A 23,935-nucleotide genomic window follows, 5' to 3' on the forward strand; every position below is an offset into this window, starting at 1 on the left:
ATTGCGTACGGTCCATACCACAGTTTAAAAGAGTTATGTCTGCAGCCTTTAACGCAAGAAATATCGAAAATTTCCAATATTTGAGCTTGGTAGCAACACATGAATTTGAGAATGCACAGCGGAAAATTCGAGCATAGCACTGTTAAAGTTTGTAGGCACTGATGCCAGCTATAGAAACGACTCAGCTCCAGAGTAGGGCTAAATTGTAAGCGTTATAGGGCCACTCACACTTACATTATTAAATGTAGATTCTTATGACCAGAAATTTTAACTCCGTGTCTTGAGTGCATTAAAGAGCGTTTAACACTGAAAAGCAAAAACGAAATCTTTGACCCCGATCATTTCTTCGCCAGACTCCAGTTTTGATTACCACTTTTAAGGCGGGCACATCTTGCCTGAGGAACACAAATTCATATTTCAGGTGTTAGCTCAGTTGAGGCCCTCTCTCCGTAGAGCCCCCATGCCATATCCAAGAACATCTAACCACAAAACAAGATCATGTGAAGTCCAAATTGCGCGTCTCAGGATAGGTCACACTAGTTCACTCACGCTCACAGTCAAATCATCTCCAGAGAAAATCAACCCATCTGCCACTTCTGTAATTCATCACCTCTAACCATCAAACACATACTTAAGGACTGCTCTGCCCTCCGATATCTCCAATCACAGATCTACTGCTCTACAATCAACAGAAATACAAACCCACTTACATGCGATGAACCCAATATTACCACCAAAATTCTGAAACTCTTCACCTCTCTTAATTTAAAAATCTAAATTTTCGTTTGTACTCCCATTTTCAAAATTATCTGTAAAGACGTTTATGGCCTGAGACGCTGAATGTCTTAAAATTATACTAACTAACTAACTAACTAACTAACTAAATAATGTACTAATGCGCGTCGGAGTCAAGACCAGATGTCTCATTTCGCCTTCAATTTTAATGATACTTCAAGCACATCCTTAAAGAGCAATGTGAGTTCGAAAGCCCTGCTCTACTGTAATCTCTTGATTTTTCACACATCAACGGTATTTTTTATGCAAGTGTCTCGGTTCGATAGGGTCATGAAATTGAGAAAAACGAGGATAAAGTTTGCCATGTCAGGGATACAAAAAGTGACATGATAGTGATACTGATGAATTTTTTTTTATGAAAACTTCAGAGTCCGTCAAGACGAAATTGTGTCAGTGTATCATTAATCACAATCAAATTAAGTCAATTGATGTGACTTATACTTGCAGGAGTAGGCACAGGAGGCTGTAATCATCTCAGTCAAATAATTATGGCTGGTAAAACACGTGTTAAGTCCCGCTTTTAGGCATGCAAGGAGTCTCAAGTTTTTGTTTTTTTTTTTTTAAATTTTTCGCACCTCTTGACTGTACCAGAAAACTAATTATACTTCATGATGGTTAAAAATTGGACACTTTCCTTCTTTGCTGTGCAGTGATTTTGCCGAATTCGTTTCCTTCTTGAAATCACCACGAAAATATGCTCAGAGTTTAGTTTAAAAACAAAAAAATGATTTGACTCTCTCGAGATGTTTACTTTAAAGATAACTCGAGCATTCCGGCTCGAATATAGTTTGAACGCTCTTTGTGCCTTATGGGTTTTGCGAATTAGAGCCTTGACACCTACAACAGCAATACCTCCTCTAGTCACAAAAGGAGCTGCGGAAATAGAGGAAGCTCTTTTAAAACACGCTGTTATTCCTGATGTTATCGATAAGGCCCCAAAACATTTTTTAATGGTAAGCCCACTTTTCTTAAGCAAAAATACCAAATGGGCGGAAATCAGATGGCTTTTTCAAAAAAAAGAAAAATAAACCTAAATAATTTTCTTTTGGGGAATGAGGCAAAGGAAGCAGGGTGGGGGCGTAAATAGGCCCGCGCCTGGCGAGTAAACCACTGAAGCAGGGAAACTGGAGATAGTATTTTTCCGCCTATTTTGACAATTTAGAAAATAACTTAGACGTTGCTTCCACATCTACAAATATTTTCGTGACAAACAGAGTGTACAAAGTGGGAACACCGGAGTCATGTTCAAACCGTGAAGCCGGGCGGTCACTTGCGTGACCGCTCCGGCAATTAAGTGCAAAATTTTCGTTAATTTCTGACCTATAAATTTGTGACCTACACGAAACGACTCCATTTAGGGAGACGGCCTCTCTATAAAAGTGCCTTTTTAATATCCTCAATATCCTTCAAGATATTGAAGATTTTGTGATCATTTTATTGACCTTTTCGGTGAAATTTCTGCTTTTGCAACGCTGCTAAGTAATTAAACTCATTGATAAGACACACGGTAGTGAACAAATCAAGTGATAATCTGAATTTATCAGATAAGAAGAAACGACATGGTGAAGTGAAGCAGGAAGAAACCGAAAGAGAACGGACAAGAGAGACTAGACCCCGCCAGACCCGCCTGGAATTATGTGACACGAATCAAGGACAATGGAACTCCGGACAATAATGGCCTACCTAGCGTAGAAGTGACACACTTTCGATTTGGACTTTGGAATTCATCTGCGGATGTAAAATCAGACTTTGTTTTTGTTATTTGACAAATTTTAAATTTTTGAACAGTTTTCATTTTCTGAACTAAACCCTGATCCAATATTTTGAACATTTTTTAGAACCCTTCAAAGATCTACTCTGACCATTTTTAATTTTAATTTTTAGACTTTTTACCACTTTGAACTCTCGGCTCGTTGGGGCTTTCTTTTCTGGGGGGCGGGCGTCTTTTTCTTCTCAGCTTCCGACTGACCATAGGAAGGTTTTACCACCTGAGCCAGTGGATATCCTTAGGGAGGCTTACGAGCTAAGCAGGGGGGAGGGGGGCGGTCCTCTGGGGTGGGGGGTCTTGGGTTGGGCTGGGAGTTTCTTTTCTGTACTTTTTCTGAACCTTTTATCGGTCCTTGGGCCCGCGGTGCATGGGGGCTGGTCCTGCGCTGGGGTTGGGGGTTGTGGTCTGCCGTCTTGCCTCGTCCCCAGCCCGCACTTTGCCGGGGGGCCTGTGCTTGAGCCAAAGTACTGACGTGTTCCTCCCCTCTTTACCTTATAGCCCCCAGCCCTTCCCCCCTAAGTATCTGGTCTGGAGCGCTGTCCCCGGTTTCTCCTCCCGGGGCCAGTAGCACCTCCTAGAAAGCCAGAGGCGATGGGGGTTGGTGAAGAGACGGTTCCATGCCTCCCCCTCGGTTAAAAACCAACGGCTGGGGGGCGGGGGGGAGAGGTGGCCTGCGCCCTCTGCCCTTGCGTGGGGCGGGCCCCTGTGTGCGGCGGACTCGGCGACAATTTTCCTCCTTTGGAGATGTGAACAAATATTTTTGACAATTTTTCTTGATAATTAATTGGATTTCTTTGTGGTCAGGGTAGATCGAGCAATTCTCTTCTTTTTTAGAACAAATTCTTTCAGAACAAATTTTTCCCAGAACATTTTTAAGAACCAATTTTTGTGAACTATTTATTATTTGAACTTCTTTAGACCCAAATTTTGTGACAAATGCTTTTTGACCTATCTTTTAAGAACTTATTTGTAATTCTGTATTTACCGGGGGATGTATGCCAAAGGGCTTTAGTACCCTCCAATTGTAAATTCTTTTTTGCAATAAAGTCATTTTGATCAAAAAAAAAAAAAAAAGTGGGAACACCATATGATACTTAAGAAGTAAACATGTAGCCATAAATTTATGAGCATCATCTTGAGGTGTTTCACACTCACTCTTGCACATTGAGCTGTTAACATGACAGGTCACATGGTCACACCAACTTAGACTTAAAAAGAATCCAAAGTAAAATCCTTGGAAAAATTCGTGGAACGAAACAATACTAGAGATTTACTGACATCCATTGAGCTTTGGAGTAGAGTCTGTCGTCTAGTATATTAGAAAAGTAACTCGATGCGAGTACAGACTTCACTCTCACCATAATGAGGAAACTTTTGAGTTCCTTGACAACTCTAAAAAGTTAAGGAGTTCTAAGAAGTGTAAGCCTTGGGAACTGACCAGCTCAAGCCTAGACCTCTAAATCTTCAGTGATCATAACAGGCAATAGCCTTAGAGTTCAAAAATATATTTTCCTTCTGAATTTGTAAGGAAACAGTGAACTGACATGTTCTTCGTCGTAAATACTTCTACTAACAATTACAGTAATGGAGAATTTGCCATTTAAACACGCGTATTTTAGCAGATTAGATCATTTTGTCATATCTTCTCCAATAATTGCTCAATTCAAGGGTATCCTTGTGTTCAGTTCACTCAGTAGTTTTCACGTAAACACGAAATTCATCAAATTTCAGACACCTGCAAATTCTCCATTCTATAATTTCCGGACAGAAAGATACAATGAGGAAAGAGTAGCATACGTAGGTTATGAAAAAAAATGAAATGCTTATTTTGTTCTATGTGATTTTTGAATGTACTAATATCCGATTCATGCTCTGTTATTAGGCATCGTTTCGTGAAAGCGAAGCCAAAAAGGCCAAATTTTTGATGCCACAGCTCGGAAATATTTTGGATCCCAAGGTAATGCGGATGTATCCTTATCATTTGAACTGGCCTTGTGATAATGCATCTATGTACACATTAATAATGACAGGTAAGAGATCAATCGGTATCATTTTTTCTGCTAAAACGAACGAGCGACCGGGCTCGAGGATCGAAACGATGCCGCATTAACTCATGAGTCCTGTCCATGCTCTTGTCCCACAGGGTCGGATTTAGGGGGTGGCCACATGGGCCGCGGCCCATGGCGGCAATTTTAGGGGGCGGCAAATTTTGCACTTTTTTAAATGTAAGTATAAAAAAAATTGGATTCAGAAAAAAATTACAAGCAAGAAAAGGCGACAAAATCTCTCATTGCCAGAGAATTCTAATTAGTTTTTAAATCATAGTAAATTCTTCTAAATTAATAGTAAATTCTAATTTTGTCGTCTTTCGGTGATACAAGAGACAGAACCTTTAATTAGTCGAGTCTGGAACGACGCGGCGCAGAGAGCAATGATGACGAGGACTTGAGATGAAAAGGAAAAGCCCTCGGCGCAGCGGTCGGCATTTAACACACATCAGCGCCCACAAAACTGCATGAATACTTCACGCATTGCGTCAAACACAGCGCGGTCAGCAGCGGTCGACGTGAAACGCATAGCGCCTACAAGATTGCATGAACACTTCACGCATTGCGTCAAACACAGTGCAGTCAGCGCGGCGCGGCTGCGGAAGTTAAAATTATTAAACCATATTTATGTTTGTTCTTTCATAATTTTTTTGTTCATTTCTTATAAATGGAAGGCCTTGTCCACACAGAGATAGGTTCACGGAACAAAACTTTCGCGCAGAGTTCCGTGAAATTTTGCTAGTAGTGTCGACAGGGCTTTCGCAAAAAAATTTTCCAACACGAGTAAACGCGTCTTATGCACTCCTCCCCCTCTGGCACTTCACTTAATAGTTTTTATTGATATTTCAAAACGAATGAGAAAGAGGCGGCAAAATACAGGCGGCCCGTGGGCGGCAGGTAGATAAATCCGGCCCCGTTGTCACATGCTCATGGCTCATGAGAGCCGCATAGACATTTTGGCGCTTATTTCCAATTCATTTAATGGAAAATCCCACCATTCCATTTTCACAAAAGGAATCACGTCCAATCTTACATGATTTCTTATGCAGTTTTCTAGAGCACATCCCATATTTCCCACCCACCTTCAGTTCCTTTTTAAGAAGAAATACGTCCATTCGTACCGTGTCCTCAATATGAGATGTTTCCTTCTAAAATGGCTCTCGATCTGCTGAGAACCGACTGCATTAGGCCACTACCAGCAATGGCGAGCATAGCAAGGTAGCATTATCATTTTACTCTCCCAAATTTTTTGTTAAACAATAGATTCTTGATGAAGCAGCTTGCGTCGCACAGAATGGATACTTATGCTGAATTTGAAACTGCGGACAAAAACAGTGTTATCAACTTTCAAGAAGCGTCACTGAGCGTTGTTACAACTGTCTTGCTGAAACAGAGCAGTGTATCGCGAAAAAGACGGCATATCGCGTCATCTCCTGGCCAAAGTATCACAAACGCCATGTGACGTTTAAAAATTTCAGCCGTCATTTCATTTTTTTACAGAGAATTTGTTAGTTGAGTTGGTTTGAAATTTCACTGAATTTTATTGGTAGCACAAAGAAAATTCAGTAAAATTTTCGGACAGTATCGTTGAAAGGTTTCTCTATAAAAAAATAAAATTGTTGCGGAAATTAAACGTCGCATGGCGTTTGTGATACTTTGACCTGAAGGTGACGATATAAGCACCTGCAGTTATGTAAACCCATCTGTTTCATTTTACTTTAAAACCGAGCTCTGCGCGTTTGAGGGAAAAAAATATGAACACAAATATTATCAACGTCAGAAAAGTAAGAATTAACACGAGTCCAGGTTATTGGTCGCTATGCAATCGAGAAAAAGTTAAAGGCTATAGTCTCTGGAAGCCTGTCAATAATTGGTGATATGATTCCCTTCAGCAGGACAGCATACGGAGGAAAATATGGTTTAACTATTATAACCTATGTTCAGAAAAATTTTAAATTGGAAGTCTAAAAGACTAAATCGCCCATTTTCCTGTCGGAACTGTCTTCTTGCAACATTAATCACTAACGACACACTTAGAGCGCAACTTTTACTCCTAGGATTCAGAATATGCGAGAAACGCTTTGAAGTGTCAGCGTCTATGCGCAGTTATGTTGCTGTTTTCGAGGTAGCGTGAGCTGCATTTAGACTGCCGAAACTCATTGATGTAATATTTCTATAGCATTAGATGGCAATTTGAATATCAGCGTCCCTTACTAATTTACCGGAGGAAGCACGTGCGAATTATACGGCACAGAGTGCAAGTAAGGTTGGTGTTTTGTTTGAGGTGTGTGAGGTGGTGTTCGTGTCGAGCACGCCTCCAGTGAAACATTTCTTCTGGAACTATACTCGTAAAATTAATTCACTAACTCTTTGAAATGTATGAGCTCAATGACCTATGCAACTTTTGAGTTTGGTAATGAGATATCACTAAATGTAATGATCCAGCGGGGAGCATTCTCGTTGGCTCATCTGGGAAGTTGAATATTATGGTGGTTGTTGCTAAATGAATGGACCACTAGACAAGGTACGAATTTCAGCATTCTGATACAGGTTTCTTAACCGAAATTTCACGTAGAACACGATGCGCACAACAAAAACTACCGAAATCAACTCCTTACGAAGAAATTAAATGATTCTTGATGCGTGAATTCAAACCACCCGCTCATGAAAACTCAATGCTCTACGTGATTCACATCGCGCGCTAAACGTTATCATGACAGTCTCTGCGATATAAAAATCTGGCAACCTCAATCTTGACGCTTTGGCTCAGCTATAGCAAATTGCTTGTAGTTTGAACAACACATGGTGGGAAATGAACGTTTGCTCGATTGAGAGGCTCGCTGAAACCGTTGTGGTGCGTGATTTGACTTACGTAGAGCTTTGAGTTTCTTGTGAGCGGGCAGTTCAAATTCCTCATAACCAATGTGAAATAAAAACGTTAATATCTTCCTTAGGAGTTAATTTCAGTAATTTTCGTTGCGCAAATCGTGTTTCGCGTGAAATTCTGGTTCGGAAACATGTATTAGAATACTTAAATTCGTACCTTGTCTAGTGGTCCATTATAGATGTTGCTTTATAGATTAATCATGACAATTTATCTTGGTTACATAGATCCTGACTATCCTTCAAAACAGAGGCCATCAATGCGAGAATGGCATCATTGGTTGGTTGGGAATATTCATGTGGTGGTTAAGGAAGGTAACTTTTTACCTGATATTTTTGAATCAGATATGATGTCTAGATACGTTCCGCCAAATCCACAAAATGGCACTGGTGAGTGTAGTTCTATAATAATTGTATTGAGGTATATAAGAAACTTTCCGCTCATTGGGGAGGTAAAGAGAAGCACATATTTTGTCCGTGAAAAAGTCTTTAGCTGAGCAATTCTACGTATAATTTTAAAATCAGCAAATGCATGAACAAACAAAACGAAAGATCACTTAATGCGTCGTCTTTACCTTTTAAGTGGAAAACTTGAAACAAACAAAAAAGAGATCACGAATCACTTGTTGTCACAGTTGACAGTGATTGGTTGGATCAGAATAGACATCCTACCTTCGCCTATTTTGTCACATTGGCACGCTGAGAAGTTTTCTCTAGTTCATTGTAGAAGATTGTTTATACATTTGTGAATATTAAAAATTAAAAACTTTTAAGGCTAAGTTATCCCTTTTTTCAGGCTTTCATCGTTATATTTTCCTGGTTTACAAGCAGCCAACGGGTCGAATACGTTTCGAGGAAAAATATTTACCTCCTGAGTAAGTGATGTGGAAGGCGATATTTTAGTATTATTACCTATATTTCATCAACCATACTTTCTGAGGAAATTGTTCGTAGTGAAATCATTAGAACATTAGATGGGTAGGAAATAACTAGGTGAAGAGTCTCTTTCACACCTATATGATAGACAAAACCTTCGTTTTTATTTTTATTACTACGAGTATTACCTTGAAAATGAGATTTTTAAGACCTTTGTAAGTCAAATATTGACTCAATTGACGATTCTGTTCAATCTAAGTTCCAGAGGTTGATTCCTCTAGTAGACGATTTAACATGCTATTTTCAAAACTCCGCCAGTCGGATAATTTTTGGCATACAGAGTCAAATGTCTCATTTTAAAGGCTTTCAGAGGACTTTAAGACTATACGCATACTGCATCTTCAATGCCACTTTAGCTGGCAAAAAAATGAAAAGAGCAGGCTTTTTGGCCAGCCTCTAAATCAGATGATATTCGGATATTTTGATGGTGGAGAGAAAATAATTAGCAAAAAGGTTGTTCAAGTGGAGTGCATGATTATCTTATTGAGGTAAAAACAAATAAAGAAAGAGAAGAAAACGCACATGAAGAAATATTTCCTATCAAAAAGAATACAATGAACTTTTACTCGCCGACTTCAAAATCAATGTTTCATTTCTTTCGCAGGCCAAATGACATCGAAAGAGGCAATTTTTCAACTCGACGCTTTGCTGAGAAGTATAATTTAGGCGACCCCATCGCGGTCAGCTTTTCCCTTTGTGAATGGGTCAAGCTCCAACCAACGACAACATCGGAGCCTTCGGAATTGACGACTTTCAATTTGAACTTATAATACTGAAACCTGACTACGAGAGATCTCTTTAGTTACTCTTCTAATGATGATCTGCGATCTTAAAAAATAAAAAAATAAAAAAAACTTGTAAGACTTGGTATCTGAGTAGTATATTCTATGAATTTAAGCAGATCTCTCTCTAAATCACAAATTAAAGCACCCTCTGAATTGAATCGGTGAGAACGAATTTGCACCAAATCGGCACTCGAAAATGATGAATTTTCATTAAAGACTGTCAATTTTCAAAAAAGTCATAGGAGTGACCGCTTCTGCTCCACCTTTGACCTTTAAAGCGTCCTTACGTACTTGTCTTTCGGCGGCACCGAAAATATTTTTCTTATAGATTAACTTATTCACCCAGGGTGCAGTTTTGTGTGTGTCTTGATTATTTTCAGATTTTCGAGTTGGTGTGTTTTCGTTCTCACTGATTCAATTGTGCGAATATGCTCGAAAAAGTTCGGTGATCGAATTGGGTAAATTGTCTTGGATTCTATACAGGATGGTCTGTCGTTTAAAGTTTTTTATTTTGCTATTCTTCAACTTTAAATAAACCTTAGGTACTTGGAAACAGTTTCAGTGCAGCTCTAACTTTCAAAATTCAAATCACATATTCACTGAATTATAGAGAACATTTTTCAAAGTACAAATGCGTCAATTCAGGGAAATCTTAGTGTGAGTGAGGGTGTGTAAGTGTGTGTGTGTGGGGGGGGGGGGAGCAAAATTGTCTGGAGGAGGAACAAATTGCTTGGAGAAGGATCCTAAAAAATCTCCGTCAATACCCTAAAAGTTATCAAATAGCTCTCCAAATTTGACCCAAAATGAATAAATAAATAAATAAAAAGCCCCAAAATAGTTTAACCAGGTAATACGTCCGTGCGAGATTGTTATGCTAAAAAGCAAAACATTTCACGAAAACTTTTACGAATACCAGATGCAGAAGAAAATCAAATTTTCCCGGGTGTACCAGAATGGCGTCATTACCCATAAGGCAAAACGGTATGTAGTATAGTACATGTTACATCGGGGGAGTCGAACGGCTGGAAAGGGCCCATCTGGTACCCAGAAGCGCCCAAAAATGCCACGTTATGTTCCTTCTCTTTCTCCAAATTATGCCCATAAATCAAACTAATTAAATGAATCCAACTAGCTTATCAGCCTAACATCAATCATATGTACGGTGGAGAATCATTGAGTTGAACGCAGCCAAATCCTCGAGCAAACTATAATGTACGTATAATTTGCACATTTATACGAAAACAAGAGAATAGCCGAGCTCAAAGAAATACACACGTATATGAACACGACTGAGAAATAACGTGTTGATCAGGTTTGATGTGAAATACATTTGAAAATATAAAAAAATTGTGAGAATCGACATTTGAACAATATTCTTCTCCTACAAGCATATGACCTAGGCACTGATTTTCTTATTGAAATGATGAAGAGGGAAGGGAGGTGTCAAACATAAAAAAGGGAAGTAACTCTCATGAGATTGAAATTTGAGCTTTTAGCATCTTGTTAGTAATTTTTGAGAAAAGGTCAAATCATTGAAATAGTCGAAGAAAATGATCGAAATTTTAGATTATCTCACTCTGTATAAAAATTAACAATATTTAGTTTATTTAGAATTTCCATTTCATTGTTCAGAATGCACCGATCATCCTTACATTGAATCACAAAGCATGTCTAGTTTTAATGTTGATTTTTTATAATTTGAATTCAGCCCGAAATTATTTTTAGGATGGGTTTAAAAATTGCCTCCATATTCATTGACATTTGTTAATTTAGGTAAAACTATTTTCGACAAAATGTACATACATTTATAATTTTTTTGTTTTTTTGTTTGAGTCGCATACATTTTGAAAATTCAAAGCTTTGTGTGACTAAGTGTTAAGAATACTTTTTTAAAAATAAATATTGCAATATATAATGTGATTTTTAATAATATATTGCACTTCTATTCACAAAATCTGTTCTGATTTTGGTTGGGTTTCCTTCAAAATCGCTTCCGTGATTATTGAATACCCAATTCATATTATGGAAGACAGTTAGGAAGAGAAATTGTGTCAATGAGGTCATGAAATAAACTTGATTAAATACTTAGTTTCTTCTCGACTGCTCTATCTAAATAGTTAAGTGTCAAGTTCCTATGTGTCTTGAGGACATGCTATCCGAAGATAGGCACTTGTCTCACAAGAAATGATTTTTTTCCCTCGCATTAATGCGCTACAACCCACATAGAATGAAAATATCTTATTAAGTATATCTGGATATCAATTTCTTACTCTAAATTAGGCATAATAAGTTTACTCAGTAGGCCCCGAGACATTCACAAACGCAAAATCTACAGCGATGGGGTCTCCTAATTTATATGAAGTAGCAAATTTGCGGGTTGAAAATTTTGTTCTATTTTGAATTGCTCCCCTGAAACAAAGATATAGCACGAAGGAGATTAGTTTTTATGTAGAAAAAAAATACCAGCTTCGATTATTAGTAAAGCGCCAAGGATTTAAGAGTGTAACGAGGGTATTGAATCTAAACCCTTTTTACACGCACTAGATCCGCGTTTCCAGTGCTCTCTGGCGCTCTGCGACACCCAACCGCCACAGCACCCTATCCTCGCACAGCCTTTAAGAGAGTTGGCACTCCCTCATTTCACTTAAAATCCCTGTGGCCACCCTTCCACTGGGCGTCCCTAAGCCCTATCCCCTTTTTTTCCGTCAAAATATTTTTTTTTTTTTTTTTTCATCAGCGGAGTAACGTATAAATCTTCTGTTTCATTCTTCTAGTATAAATAAAGTTTTATTCTGTCCTATTAATAAATGGACGTGCTGATGCAAAATAAATCTGTATGGAGTGGATTTTCTACGTATAGGTAAATTTTCGGTCACACAAACCGATTTCGGATCCGTAAGACCGAACAATTCAGTTACCTGCACCGCAAATGTTCGGTGTCCGATATGAATCGAAACTATGTATCTTTATCAAACAAATTTTCTCAAAGTATATGGTCTTTTTTGTATCGAATTATCCACATACTTCCCAAAAAATCATGCATAACACCCGCGCCTAATTATAATTCCATTGGTGAGTGCTGACTAAACGGTCGATTCGGAAATAAAATACATTCAATTGTGAAGTCAAAGGTTCATTACTTGATCCGTTCCGAGAAAATCCAGAAAAAACATACATCATAACAATGAAATGAGACATTCAAATGACCTCGGCCGTTGTAGTCTAACTCCATACGGCAAGTTTTTTTTTTTTTTTCTTTTTTTTTTTCTCTAACATAAAGTAATAATTTAATTGCAAGACTCGTATTTCTTTGTTTCGACGCCTTTTTTGCATTTTGAATTGATTGAGTATTTCAGATAGCACAACAAGTATTACAGACTTTCAAATTTACTTCCTTATGACAAAGCAATCCAATTTAAGAACTCACTCTGATTGTAAATAATTAGTTGCGGTAAAGTTGATAGGAAATTTCTCGGGTTGTTCAAAAACTGTTACTATGTACCTATGCAGATCTGAAAAAGAAAAGGTATGATTTTCATAGCATTTGGGTTCTTTGAAATTTCATGATAAAATCAGAGTGGACAAAAAATGAAATAAAATAAAATAAAATAAAGTAAAATACTTTCCATCATACATCTTTATGTGATGGTTCATTGATAATAGATATGAGTCAATGGGAATCGCAAAAATCGATAGCCTAAAGTACGTTGGCACTAAATTACATGCCTCGCTAGGAAACAAAGGTATGAAGCTCTGATTAAATGTTGCATGGTCTCCTTTTAAAAAAAGAGGGAATTAAAATTTTTTGTTTACCTCGATCCTGCTTTAAAGTATCTTGCCAACCAACATAATCGACACATTCTTTTCCAGCCATAGCTTCATCTCCACCAATATTACCGATTAACCATATCAAAAACTCGCGCCCGCTTGGACTTTTCTTTGTGGGGTAGTCAAGATCTATAAAAAAAGCACATTCTTAACTACATTTACACACTTTCTAGGTTCATTCTCCTGATTGCAAGTGTAATTTTACACCCAAGAATCATATTTGAGAATGGGCCTGTTGCATGCAAGAGATACAGCCGTGCGAATAGATTTTTTAGAGGTTAAACGACATGAAAATTACGATGGTCACATTAAAAAAGTCTGAAATACACTCCTTACTGCGCAATTTGCGTTGTTAGGAGCGCGCTTTTTCAAATTTCCCGCGTCGGGGGGCAGTTTTTTTACGGAAACAATTAACGGCAACTCGCAGCTATTTCCGGTCAACTAAAACTGACAACATAACCTAAAAATCGGAGCTCGTGATATCGTGAAATGAAATGTAGAAGGATTGCGTTGGATATTTAAAAGTTGATCGATTTGGTGACCGCATAAAGCGTATATGGACCACTATAAGAGATCACGTTGGGTTTGTGAACAAACTGAAGGAAAAAATAACAACAACAACAACAACAACGACTCGGCATCTTCCGGAAATCACCGAGCCCGCCATTTGCTCGTTTCCGGTGATTAGAAAATTGCCCCCAGACGCGGGAAATTTGAAAAAGCGCGTTCCTAACAACGCAAATTGCTCAGTAAGGAGTGTATTTCAGACTTTTTCAATGTGACCATCGTAATTTTCGTGTCATTTAACCTCTATAAAGTCTATTCGCGCGGCTGTATCTCTTGCATGCAACAGGCCCATTGTGTCGTCGAGAAAACAGCTACGTCGGGAGCAATAACTTTCAAATTCTACATCCAAATGCACTTACACACAAAACCCTTCAAACTACCTCACTAAGAATTGCTTTCTTCTCATGCGTTTTTTTCTTCCTTTTTTTTCTCGCTGACACAAATCCGGATCTGAAATTGGTACTGTCTAATAGCTTAGTTTACATTCTCGATAAATGTATTAAAGTGTTCCCAAAACCTATGGGAATCTGAATGCCCGATGTATTGATTATTATTCTGCCATGCTAAGAAAAAACGCCGTATGAGCCTTCAGGCGTTGCCAAATTTCCTTTGAAAAATCACTAATTTTCAAGAAACTTTGTGAATATTTTTCTTCCAATTTCTCAGGTAATTTTGTTTGTAATTTAATCTAAGAAGTCTGGAAATTTCAAGGAAAACTATTGACAATTTTCCTCAACATTTTTGGCAACTTTCGAATGTTCATGCGGCGTTTTTCCTTAGCATAGCACGGCAGCACGTCTGAATGAGATTAGTTTTAGTAAGCAGTGCGTAGTACATTCAACTGCGGTAAAAACTTATTATCCAAAAAATGGAAAACGTTAACAATAAGGCAAAACAAAACAAGACCCTCTCTCCATTGAATAGCTTAAGCGATTGTGCATCGGTGAAATGTAATATTAAGTGCTAACAAGAGAAAGGCAGCTCGCAACTAAATTTCTGAAGTTGCGACTGTCCTAAAATATAAAATCTATTTTTGCCTATTTGATCTAATGACAACGAATAACACGCATTTAGAACCTGCTAAATCTAGGGCGGGAAAAAGTTCTAGCTTCTCTAACGGAAAAAATGTAAGTTTTCTTTAATGATCTGGACATAAGACATTAGATTAAACAAAACAATTTCAAAAGTCAAAAAAGTTCTATTTTCAAGAATTAATAGAGACTACAGTGAAAAATTAAAACAGAGAGAGTGGACGTCTCTTGGCTGGTCTTTATACATAGTTCGTGATGTGACCACACGCAATCTTGTCGATCTTGTTGAATTTATAGTCACTCCAAATTTCATCGTTAAAATATCAAAGTAACCGTCGGAAAATCAACAAGAGGTTTCAGGACATTTCGTCGACGATTTTTTGTCCGCACACCTTTTTTGTCCAGTAGTTTACGCCCACGCAAAATAAGCAACAGTGACTTGGTCCAAGCGTTATATTTTAGTCGATATGTAAAATTATATCGACAATATGGAAATGAGAAATTGAGAGAGAAGGAGGTGTTGTTATGGTTGCTCATTTTCTAATTGAAATGTTATTACTTTCTCCTTTTGAATCATTTTTTTAAATTGCCATTGGTGAATATATGGTTTTATTTCTATCCTTGATATATTCGATGTACAATATACCTTATATATGTATATGTACTTTTTTTATTTTTTTAATTTTTTCTATACGAAATTATTACTTCATTTTGAAAACATTTTTTTTAAAACGTTACAAATATTTGTAAAATATTTTCCAAGCGACATTAATCTCAACTAGGGGGCTGCGCTCCCTGGCCGCTCCGCGGTCCAACCCCCCAGAGGGGCTTCGCGCCTCTAATAAGCAGATATCGTGAGATCGTTAAAATATCATTAAGAGTTAGGGAAACCCCGGTTTGGAGACGGCGGGAGGGGCGACGGCAAACTGCCACCCGGGTGGCAGTTTTCAAGAAATTTGTATGAAAACTGCCACCCGTATAAAGAGGTTGTTCCATCTACCATTGAAACTGGGCCCAGAATGAAATCTCCTCATCTTTTCAGGTATCAAAGGGCATGGTCAGGGACACCCAAAAATGGTTGAATTTTTTCCAAATTCCCCCCTGGGGAGGGGGGGGCGGGGGGTTATATGAAAAACGGTTTTTTGGCTATAACTTTTGAACGGTTTAAGATATCGATTTGAACTTTTTTTTAAATGAAAGGTCGTTTAAAGAGCTTTCTTTTGGTATATTATGTTTAATAGTTAGGTCAATTTTTGACCAATTTATGGCCTGTCAAAAATTTTCCATGAGTCCAAAAATCAGATTTCTGTAGTTTAGAGCAGCGACGATCGCATGCAGATGAACAAAAAACTGTTCAACTTATAGCCCTCTCTCTGACGGTTAAAATGAGCCCAAGATCATCTTGGGGAAACGATTTGTCTCCGAGTTATGCTTCTTCAAAGTTGGCGCGGCGGGGTCCGCTTCCGCGGGGCAGCGCTCCGGAGTACGATAGTTCACTCCCACCCCCCTCCCGTCATGCCACGCGACGCAAACCGAGGAAGACTACCTTTAATGATCATTTGAACAGATAAATGCACACAATATACGCTATTATGTTGTACAAGTATTATTAAAATTATATTGAAAACGCTCTATAAAATGAGAAGCAATATACCTGGATCCGGCAATTTGTTTGACGACTATCGCATAGTGTCCGCGATACATAATTTATATTTTCAACGCCTGCAAAGTGATGGTGACGACGCAAAAATTGCCATTCAAATGCTCCAAAAATTAAATGAGCCGAATATTGTGCAACAAATTGTTGAGGACGAGAAATGGCTCCGAAAAAAAGTAGTTTTTGAAAACCTGACGACAGATCATTTTAAACAATTAGAACAGTGGAGGAGCGAAGATCTTGACACCCTCTCGGGAAGTTATCAAATTGGACTTGCAGCAAGTTATATTGCAGACCATTTTGCTAATGGAAAATATTGCTTTCAAGTCATGTGAGCGTGCGCGGCGGGAGGGGAGCGGGGAGTGGAGGAAGAAACCGGTTTGTGACTTGATTAGCGTTACACCCTCAGCGTGACACCCTCAGCGTGACACCCTCAGCGTGACACCCTCAGCGTGACACGGCACCCTTATGATTTTATACTATAGAGTAAGATGAGCCGCAGTTGTGCCGATAGAAACCGCAAAAATGAATAAAAGAGGGAAAAAACCAAAAAGCACGCAATCTTTAGTTTTAACTCATTTGTACATCGATCTTATAGAGTCAAATACGTCAAATTTTGAGCGTTTGGTTGCGCGTACACCTCGCTGCAGCACAATAAAAGCACAAAATATAAAAGAAAAAATTAAAGTGCTTTGGAAATCAATAAATTTGACACGGAACCACCAATATTTGAAAACACACTTTACATTATTATTCTCCGTTGATAAATTGATACATATTTTTTCCCATCAATTTAAATGAGAATAATCAATGCAGAGTGTGCAAACATTTCAAAATTATGAGTTAAAAAACGCTGACTATGCGAGTATAAATATTAAAGCCTAACAGAGCGATGCGGCGTGCTGCCAGCGCAAGAGGCTCACTGGCGCCTACAAACCTAAGTGGATACTTCACACATTGCTACAATGCTTGAAGTATCCACTTAGGTTTGTAGGCGCCTATGCGCGTTTTAACGCTGGCCGCCCGCCCGCCGCACAGGGCATGTCCCATGGACAAAAATCGAAAATTCGACTTTGTTGGATAATAAAAATGACCGCTGGATTGAAGAAATGGATGGATGGGAAGAAACAATTCGTAGTTTCTTGACATGAAAATGCTATAAAAGGGCCGGGAGGGGGAGGGGAAATCACGGAACCTGCGCGGATGCACAATTAGCAGAGATCCAGCAGCGGGCATCATGTGTTATGACGGGTGATAACTGATATTACCCTACACAGAACGAAACAAGGTAGAATGTTTAGGTATAAGGTATGTTTTTCTATACAAAAACTATGTTGATCATTTTAAATTCTTAAATTAAGGGCCTCTCAGCCCGGTCTTCCGTTGATGATGCCAAAAGTTCGATTTATTTCATATACGCATCTTCAAATGTAGATTAAAAAAATATATCAAAATATATCAACGCAATTTTTTGATATGTTGTTCAAAATACCTTCCAGATTCAGAATATGTTTAGTTTTTAGCCCCAAAGTGCCCCAAATCGACGGAATCTTCATTTTTGTAACCTCAAGTCAGGGCTTCGGCGCGCAATGAGCGGCATATTGGCTTGTTTTTATAACAGCCGTACGTGAAACCAAAGAGAGTCAGTGTGCATGCATGAGTTCAGCCGTGTTTTTTGATAAGTTGTTAGAATGATGTTTCAAATCCACAATCTATTTGATTTCTACTCAATTGGACTTCTAATTTAACGACAAATATGGCGTCCGTCCTTTCATGTCAGAAATCAACCACGTGATCGATAAATGAGAAGTGATGATATCTTTAAACAGAGATTAAAAAAATATATCGAAATATATCAATGCAATTTTTCGATATGTTGTTTAGAGTACCCTCCAGATTCAGACTATGTTTAGTTTTAAGCCTCAAAGTGCCCCAAATCGACGGAATCTTCATTTTTGTGACCTCAAGTCAGGGCTCAGGCGCGCACTGAGCGGCATATTGGCTTATGATCGTGTCTTTAAACATAGATTTAAAAATATATCGAAATATATCAATGCAATTTTTGATATGTTGTTTAAGTACCTCCAGATTCGACTATGTTAGTTTTAAGCCCCAAGTGCCCAAATCGACGGAATCTTCATTTTGTGACCTCAAGTCAGGGCTCAGGCGCGCACTGAGCGGCATATTGGCTTATGATCGTGTCTTTAAACATAGATTTAAAAAATATATCGAAATATATCAATGCAATTTTTTGATATGTTGTTTAGAGTACCCTCCAGATTCAGACTATGTTTAGTTTTAAGCCCCAAAGTGCCCCAAATCGACGGAATCTTCATTTTTGTGACCTCAAGTCGGGAATCGGGTATACTTGTTGAACTGCACATTCGCCCCTGTTCAGGGCGAACTTCATGATTCCTTTCTGATAAAGAAAAAAAAGTCACATACACATGTGGTTATTAGACATTATGTTCATTCTATACAAGACTCTGATACAACCCCCCCTTCCCCCGAAAATTCTATCCGTCTTTCCGCATTGTCCTCCAGTTTTTCGGAATAGCCGATTTTCCCTGGGATAATCTTAGTTTTTGAGCAATTTTTGTTTTTGCGACTTTTTTCTCACACAAAAATTTAAACAAAATTATAATACGTGTTAAAAAGGTTTAATCTGGGTAAAGGTAACAGGGCCTGTTGTTAACCAGTAATTTCAGATCCAATTATGGGGAATGTGCCATGACCGTCTTCTTCCGACCAGAATGGATCTCACTATAATTGTTACAGCCCTCCCCCCCCTCCAGGTGCTGCTTTAAGAATTTAATCCCATCTAACTATAGACTATATGAATAGGAGGTCTCATGTCAAATTTTCTCTCTCTGTGCCCATCCGTCTTTGAGCTACGAGTTCGGTTCCTACCGCCCAAACGCTCACTATTTAGTAACTTTGCGACCGCTCCACCCCTCCCCGCCGCAAGTGTCATTTAAAAAATTTGACCTCATCTAACGATGGCCTATCGGTAGAAGCGGTCGCACCCAAATTTCACTTCTGTATGTGCTACTGACTTCGGACTAAAATGTCTGTCCCTACCGCCCAAACGCACGTCTTCAAGTATTACTGCTTCCGCCCCCCCTCACCCCGCCACAAGTGTCATTATGAAATTTTGACCCCATCCGACAATAGCGCATATGTATTGGAGGTTTCATATCAAATTTCACTTTTCGATGTCTTTCTGTCTTTGAGCTATGAGTTCGGTCTCTACCGCCCAAACACTCGCCTTCAAGTATCAGTGCTCCCGCCCCCCTCCTCCCGCCCCAAAGTGTCATTAACAAAATTTGGCCTCATCTGACGATAGTCTATATGTTCAAGACCTCTCATACCAAATTTCACCTCTCTATGTGCTTTTGTCTGCGAGCTATGATTTTTGTCCCTACGCGCCATAAGGACACTGCACTGTGCGACGTGCGGCGGCGCCTGAAGCAACTATTTCAAAACAGAGGTGTTGCACAGTATTATACAGAATTGAACATTCTCTCAATGAAGGAACTATATTTGTTAAACAAGTTTTTCAACAACTTTGTACGAAATGATAATAAAAATAAAATGAAAATTTACTTTAGCTAGAATCTTTGTATTCGCTTGCATAAAATACAAGAATGTCTAATGTTTGTACCGTGTAATATTTTACGAACATTTGAATCTCAGCCTCATCTCGTGCACTATAATATGCCTACGAGGTTCGGTCGAGATGTGAATTTTCTTTGAGCGGAATGTATGGTATTCCGCCTGCATCTTACCCACCATGCAAAAGTAAATAATTTTTCAATTGTAAGTTTACCTGTCATTACGAATGTGTATAATTTGTTGGGATCATGAGGCCATTGAAACCACGTTGGAAAATACTTGACATGCAACGGGGCCAGAGTCTTCCCAAATCCCATCGGCAAATCGTACCACATGATCTAAAAGACGAATTGGAAAGAATGATTATTAATCGCCTTTTCTCTATAGATATCACTGGTCAACAAGAAAACTTTGCGTTGATATGAAACATGAAGGTAAGTATCTTTTTCCGGTAGACTTTTAAGGTTCATCCCAAAAATGACCTACATTTGCCCTGATCAGCTCGAAAAAACCAAAATTTCTACTAAAAAAATGTGGCTGTTCCAGGGAAAACTCAACATTTTAACGATTTGGAGCATAAAATTAAGGTAATGTAGAGCCATTTTGGATTCAGCAACCTTAATTAGAACAGGTATATCCAGAGCATGCCTACGAATATTCATTGCGATAGCGAAGTTTTTCTGATTAGATGACTTTGTCTGCCTATCAACCTCCAGAAGTAAGACTTGTCCGACCGATTACATTGCGTCTCACAGGCTGGATGGACTGTCATGAGATATTCATGTTAAATGAGTCCTTTCATCAACAACTTCACTAATTATTATTAATGTTATAATTGTCGCTCGATAGAATTGCAGGATGAAGAGAATGTGAACTACATAAGGCGAGAATCTAAAAGACGATTAAAATTGACCTTTACTAAAGATGAGCGGAAATCAGAGGGCATGCTCGTGACAAATGAGTCCTTAGGAAAATTGGAGTTGAGAATTGTATCATAACAAAACCACGCAATTGGTTTTGTATGGAAATGTGCGAGGGATAACGGATGATCGCTGGCTTAAAAAAATCATATGAAAAGCAAGGATCCTAAATTTGCCTCTAAAAAGTATTTTTCTTGACTGAAAAATGTTGCTGCTTAATTTAAGCTATGCTTTGTTGCTTAATCTGAGCATTCTTTTTCTTGTTTTCAGAAACATTCAGCTTAAATTAAGATAAGAAAAAAAAATCAATTTTTTGGCGACATAAGAATCATCAGTCATCAGGCTTGGGCCGATCACCTCTTTTTTTGGCGATCAGTGATCCGTCAATACTCACGTTAGCATTATGTCCGGGAGCTTTGTCTAGCGCATCAGGAATAATCTGCGTTTTTGTCAATGTCTCTTTGATTAACGCGGCAGACACTGTAGCATATGTAGGACCGGGTGTAAACTTTATATCTTCAACCTCATCAGTCATAACGCCTGAACAACGTATTGCATTCAGCACTCCTAAGAACGTATTAAGTTTAACACTCAGCATTTTTGTTTGTTTGTTTAACTGTAAGGAATGCACGACCACTGTTTATCAGACAATTTTCAACAACCAAATCTTTATTTTCGAAAAAATTATAATAATTTGTTTTGACAATCACAGCAAACAGTTAAAGCACTTATATTAAACAATTAATTGACTCGCAGCTTTGTGCGTGTTATTTTAGAGTAATTAATTAAAAGTGCAATTGATTTAAATATCGGCATCACCTAACACTCGTTTTCATGCGGCACCACACTTATTACAAGCTTCCAAAGTTGCTTTTATTTGAAACATGGAATGAGAAATGGCTTTGTAATCTTATCTCATCTATTGCACACATAATGAAACTTAACACCAGTAACGCGGCCCTTGCAAAACGACATTGCGGCACATCCTGTAAACAAGAAGTCTCAAATTTTCCAAGTAATTTTGTGATAAAAAAAAAAAAAAAAAAAAAAAAAAAAAAAAAAAAAATGAACAACGGTTAAAAAATCTTAAGCTCAATCAACCAAACAATCAGCTTTAATTAAGATAAGAAAAAAAAACCATTTTTTTGGCGACAAATTTAAGAATCATTAGGCTTGGGCCAATCACCGGCGATCAGTGATCCGTCAATACTCACGTTAGCATTATGCTCGGGAGCTTTTTCTAGCGCATCAGGAATAATCTGCGTTTTTGTCAATGTCTCTTTGATTATCGCGGCAGACACCGTAGCATATGTAGGACCGAGTGTAAACTTTATATCATCAACAACGCCTCACAACGCCAGAACAACGCAGTCATAACGCCTGAACAACTTTTTTTTTCTTTTTTTTTAAATTTTTCAACCTATTGTTTTATTTTGATAATTACATGGTGGAATTAAGTTGGACAGAACTTAACTCGAAGGCCTCTTTTACATTCTAATATGAGCCTATATTGATTTATTACTTACATTTATATAGTGTGTTTCCCCCCTGTAAATTTTTTCCCATAAAAGTATCTTAAATCTAATATTTTGGAGTGCTGGAGGTCCTCAATCTCCATTTGTCTATTTAAGTGTGTTTGTTGACCTCCGAATTGCGTAGTTGAGGCGTGTCGTCGAGGGAAGAAGGGGGTTGGTGGTTGCTGTCATCTTGGTCCAAGTTTAGTGCAAGTTGTTTGCATTGTAGAAATTCTTTAATAAATTTGTGTATAATTTTCCAGGGGTGCCTTTTTTGGATCATTAGTGTAATGGTGTTGTCCAGGGTAAGTTGGGCATTTATTTGTGGTTCCAGATTTTGTCTTTGTTTGTAATTTGTTTTCCATTTATAGAACGTGTGTTCTGGTGTATCCCTTTCATTTGGGCAAAACGGGCAGTTTGGAATCTGTTTTATCTTGAACCTGTGTAAGCAGTCGGCAAAAGCTCCATGACCGGACAAAAACTGAGTGAGGTAATAATCTGTGTCTCCGTGGTTTCTATTGATCCATTCGTGTAGTACTGAGATCGGTCTTTTGATCCATTTATTAGGGGAGGAATCCCATTCTATAGTCCATCGAGCCATTCTGAACAACGTATTGCATTCAGCACTCCTAAGAACGCGTAAAGTTTAACACTCAGCGTTTTTTTGTTTTTTGTTTGTTTGTTTGTTTAACTGTAAGTAATACACGACCGATGTTTACCAGACAATTTTCAACAACCGAATCATTATTTTCGGAAAAATTATAATAATATGTATTGGCTATCACAACAAACAGTTTAAATAATTATATTAAACAATTAAGTGACTCGCAGCTTTGACCATGTTATTTTAGAGTAATTAATTAAAAGTGCAATTGATTTAAATATCGGCATCACCCAGAACACATTTTCACCACAGCAAGACACGTATTACAAGCTTCAAAGTTGCTTTTATTTGAAACATGGAATGAGAAATAGCTCTTTAATCTTATCTATTGATTACATCATGAAACTTATCACCAGTAACGCGGCCCTTGCATAACGAAATTGCCGCACATCCTGTAAACAAGAAGTCTCAAATTTTCCAAGTAATTTTGTGATCAAAAAAAAAAAAAAAAAAAAAAAAAAAAAAAAAAAAAAAAAAGAACAACGTTTAAACATTCACTAAGTTTTATGTATAAAAAAGCCATATTTCTAATTTACTGTTCTGTGATTTTGCTAAGCTCGTTTTCATCTTGAAAGCACCGTGAGTGGTTGAAACACATCCCAAAGTTTACAGGAAAACTTATTTATTTTAACTGCAACAAGATGTTCAGAATTAATATTTCTTGGGGGGTCCGATTGCAAAGTTGTTTGTATTTTCTTTGTGCATCGAGTGTTTTACGAGTCAGGCCCTGTCCACACGAGCGCGGTTCGGGGAACTTATTCGACGAACTGCTCAGTTCCCGGAACTTATTCCTTGAAACGAGGCATGCGGTCCACACAAGTTCGCCCGAACTGAAACCGGAACTTCAAACTACACAATTATCGCAAAACAATAGATTATTACGGCCGCCAAAGTAACAAAAATAAATGTCAAGACATGTAAAGG

The 23,935-nt window shown here is 38.2% G+C and overlaps 2 protein-coding genes across 6 annotated transcripts; one reads left to right on the forward strand and one right to left on the reverse strand.

Moving 5' to 3' along the window:
* The first annotated feature begins 1,371 nt into the window (after window positions 1-1,371).
* Window positions 1,372-10,032, forward strand: LOC109042846 (protein D1). The gene is made up of 5 exons (XM_072297851.1): window positions 1,372-1,748; window positions 4,446-4,593; window positions 7,723-7,884; window positions 8,291-8,369; window positions 9,035-10,032. Exons 1-5 carry the CDS (start codon window positions 1,539-1,541, stop codon window positions 9,198-9,200), a joined length of 765 nt encoding a protein of 254 aa, XP_072153952.1. The 5' UTR covers window positions 1,372-1,538; the 3' UTR covers window positions 9,201-10,032.
* A 765-nt stretch (window positions 10,033-10,797) lies between these two features.
* LOC109042935 (protein D3) lies at window positions 10,798-23,308 on the reverse strand. Of its 5 annotated transcripts, XM_072297862.1 has the most exons (6): window positions 22,214-23,308; window positions 21,228-21,373; window positions 20,128-20,251; window positions 13,029-13,172; window positions 12,643-12,727; window positions 10,798-11,624 (listed from the first exon to the last, which is right to left on the reverse strand). In XM_072297862.1, the coding sequence occupies exons 2-6, from the start codon at window positions 21,366-21,368 to the stop codon at window positions 11,507-11,509; spliced, it is 612 nt and encodes a 203-aa protein (XP_072153963.1). In that variant the 5' UTR covers window positions 21,369-21,373; window positions 22,214-23,308; the 3' UTR covers window positions 10,798-11,506. The 5 variants fall into 5 exon arrangements, with proteins under 5 accessions (XP_072153963.1, XP_072153962.1, XP_072153966.1 ...); XM_072297861.1 differs by lacking the exon at window positions 22,214-23,308 and having other exon boundaries at window positions 21,228-22,199; XM_072297865.1 differs by lacking the exons at window positions 21,228-21,373; window positions 22,214-23,308 and adding an exon at window positions 20,827-21,111.
* Window positions 23,309-23,935: the final 627 nt, after the last annotated feature.

Source organism: Bemisia tabaci, chromosome 3 (genome assembly GCF_918797505.1).
Source record: "Bemisia tabaci chromosome 3, PGI_BMITA_v3".
NCBI lineage: Eukaryota > Metazoa > Arthropoda > Insecta > Hemiptera > Aleyrodidae > Bemisia > Bemisia tabaci.

Coding starts and splice junctions, on each gene's coding strand:
- LOC109042846 (XM_072297851.1), top strand. CDS start 1,539: ATGTTTACTTTAAAGATAACTCGAGCATTCCGGCTCGAATATAGTTTG. Junction 4,594..7,722: donor GTACACATTAATAATGACAG/GTAAGAGATCAA, acceptor TTGGTTACATAG/ATCCTGACTATCCTTCAAAA. Junction 7,885..8,290: donor AAATCCACAAAATGGCACTG/GTGAGTGTAGTT, acceptor CCCTTTTTTCAG/GCTTTCATCGTTATATTTTC.
- LOC109042935 (XM_072297861.1), bottom strand. CDS start 21,431: ATGCTGAGTGTTAAACTTAATACGTTCTTAGGAGTGCTGAATGCAATA. Junction 20,252..21,227: donor CTCCCGGACATAATGCTAAC/GTGAGTATTGAC, acceptor TTCGTCTTTTAG/ATCATGTGGTACGATTTGCC. Junction 13,173..20,127: donor ATACACATTCGTAATGACAG/GTAAACTTACAA, acceptor CTTTTTTTATAG/ATCTTGACTACCCCACAAAG.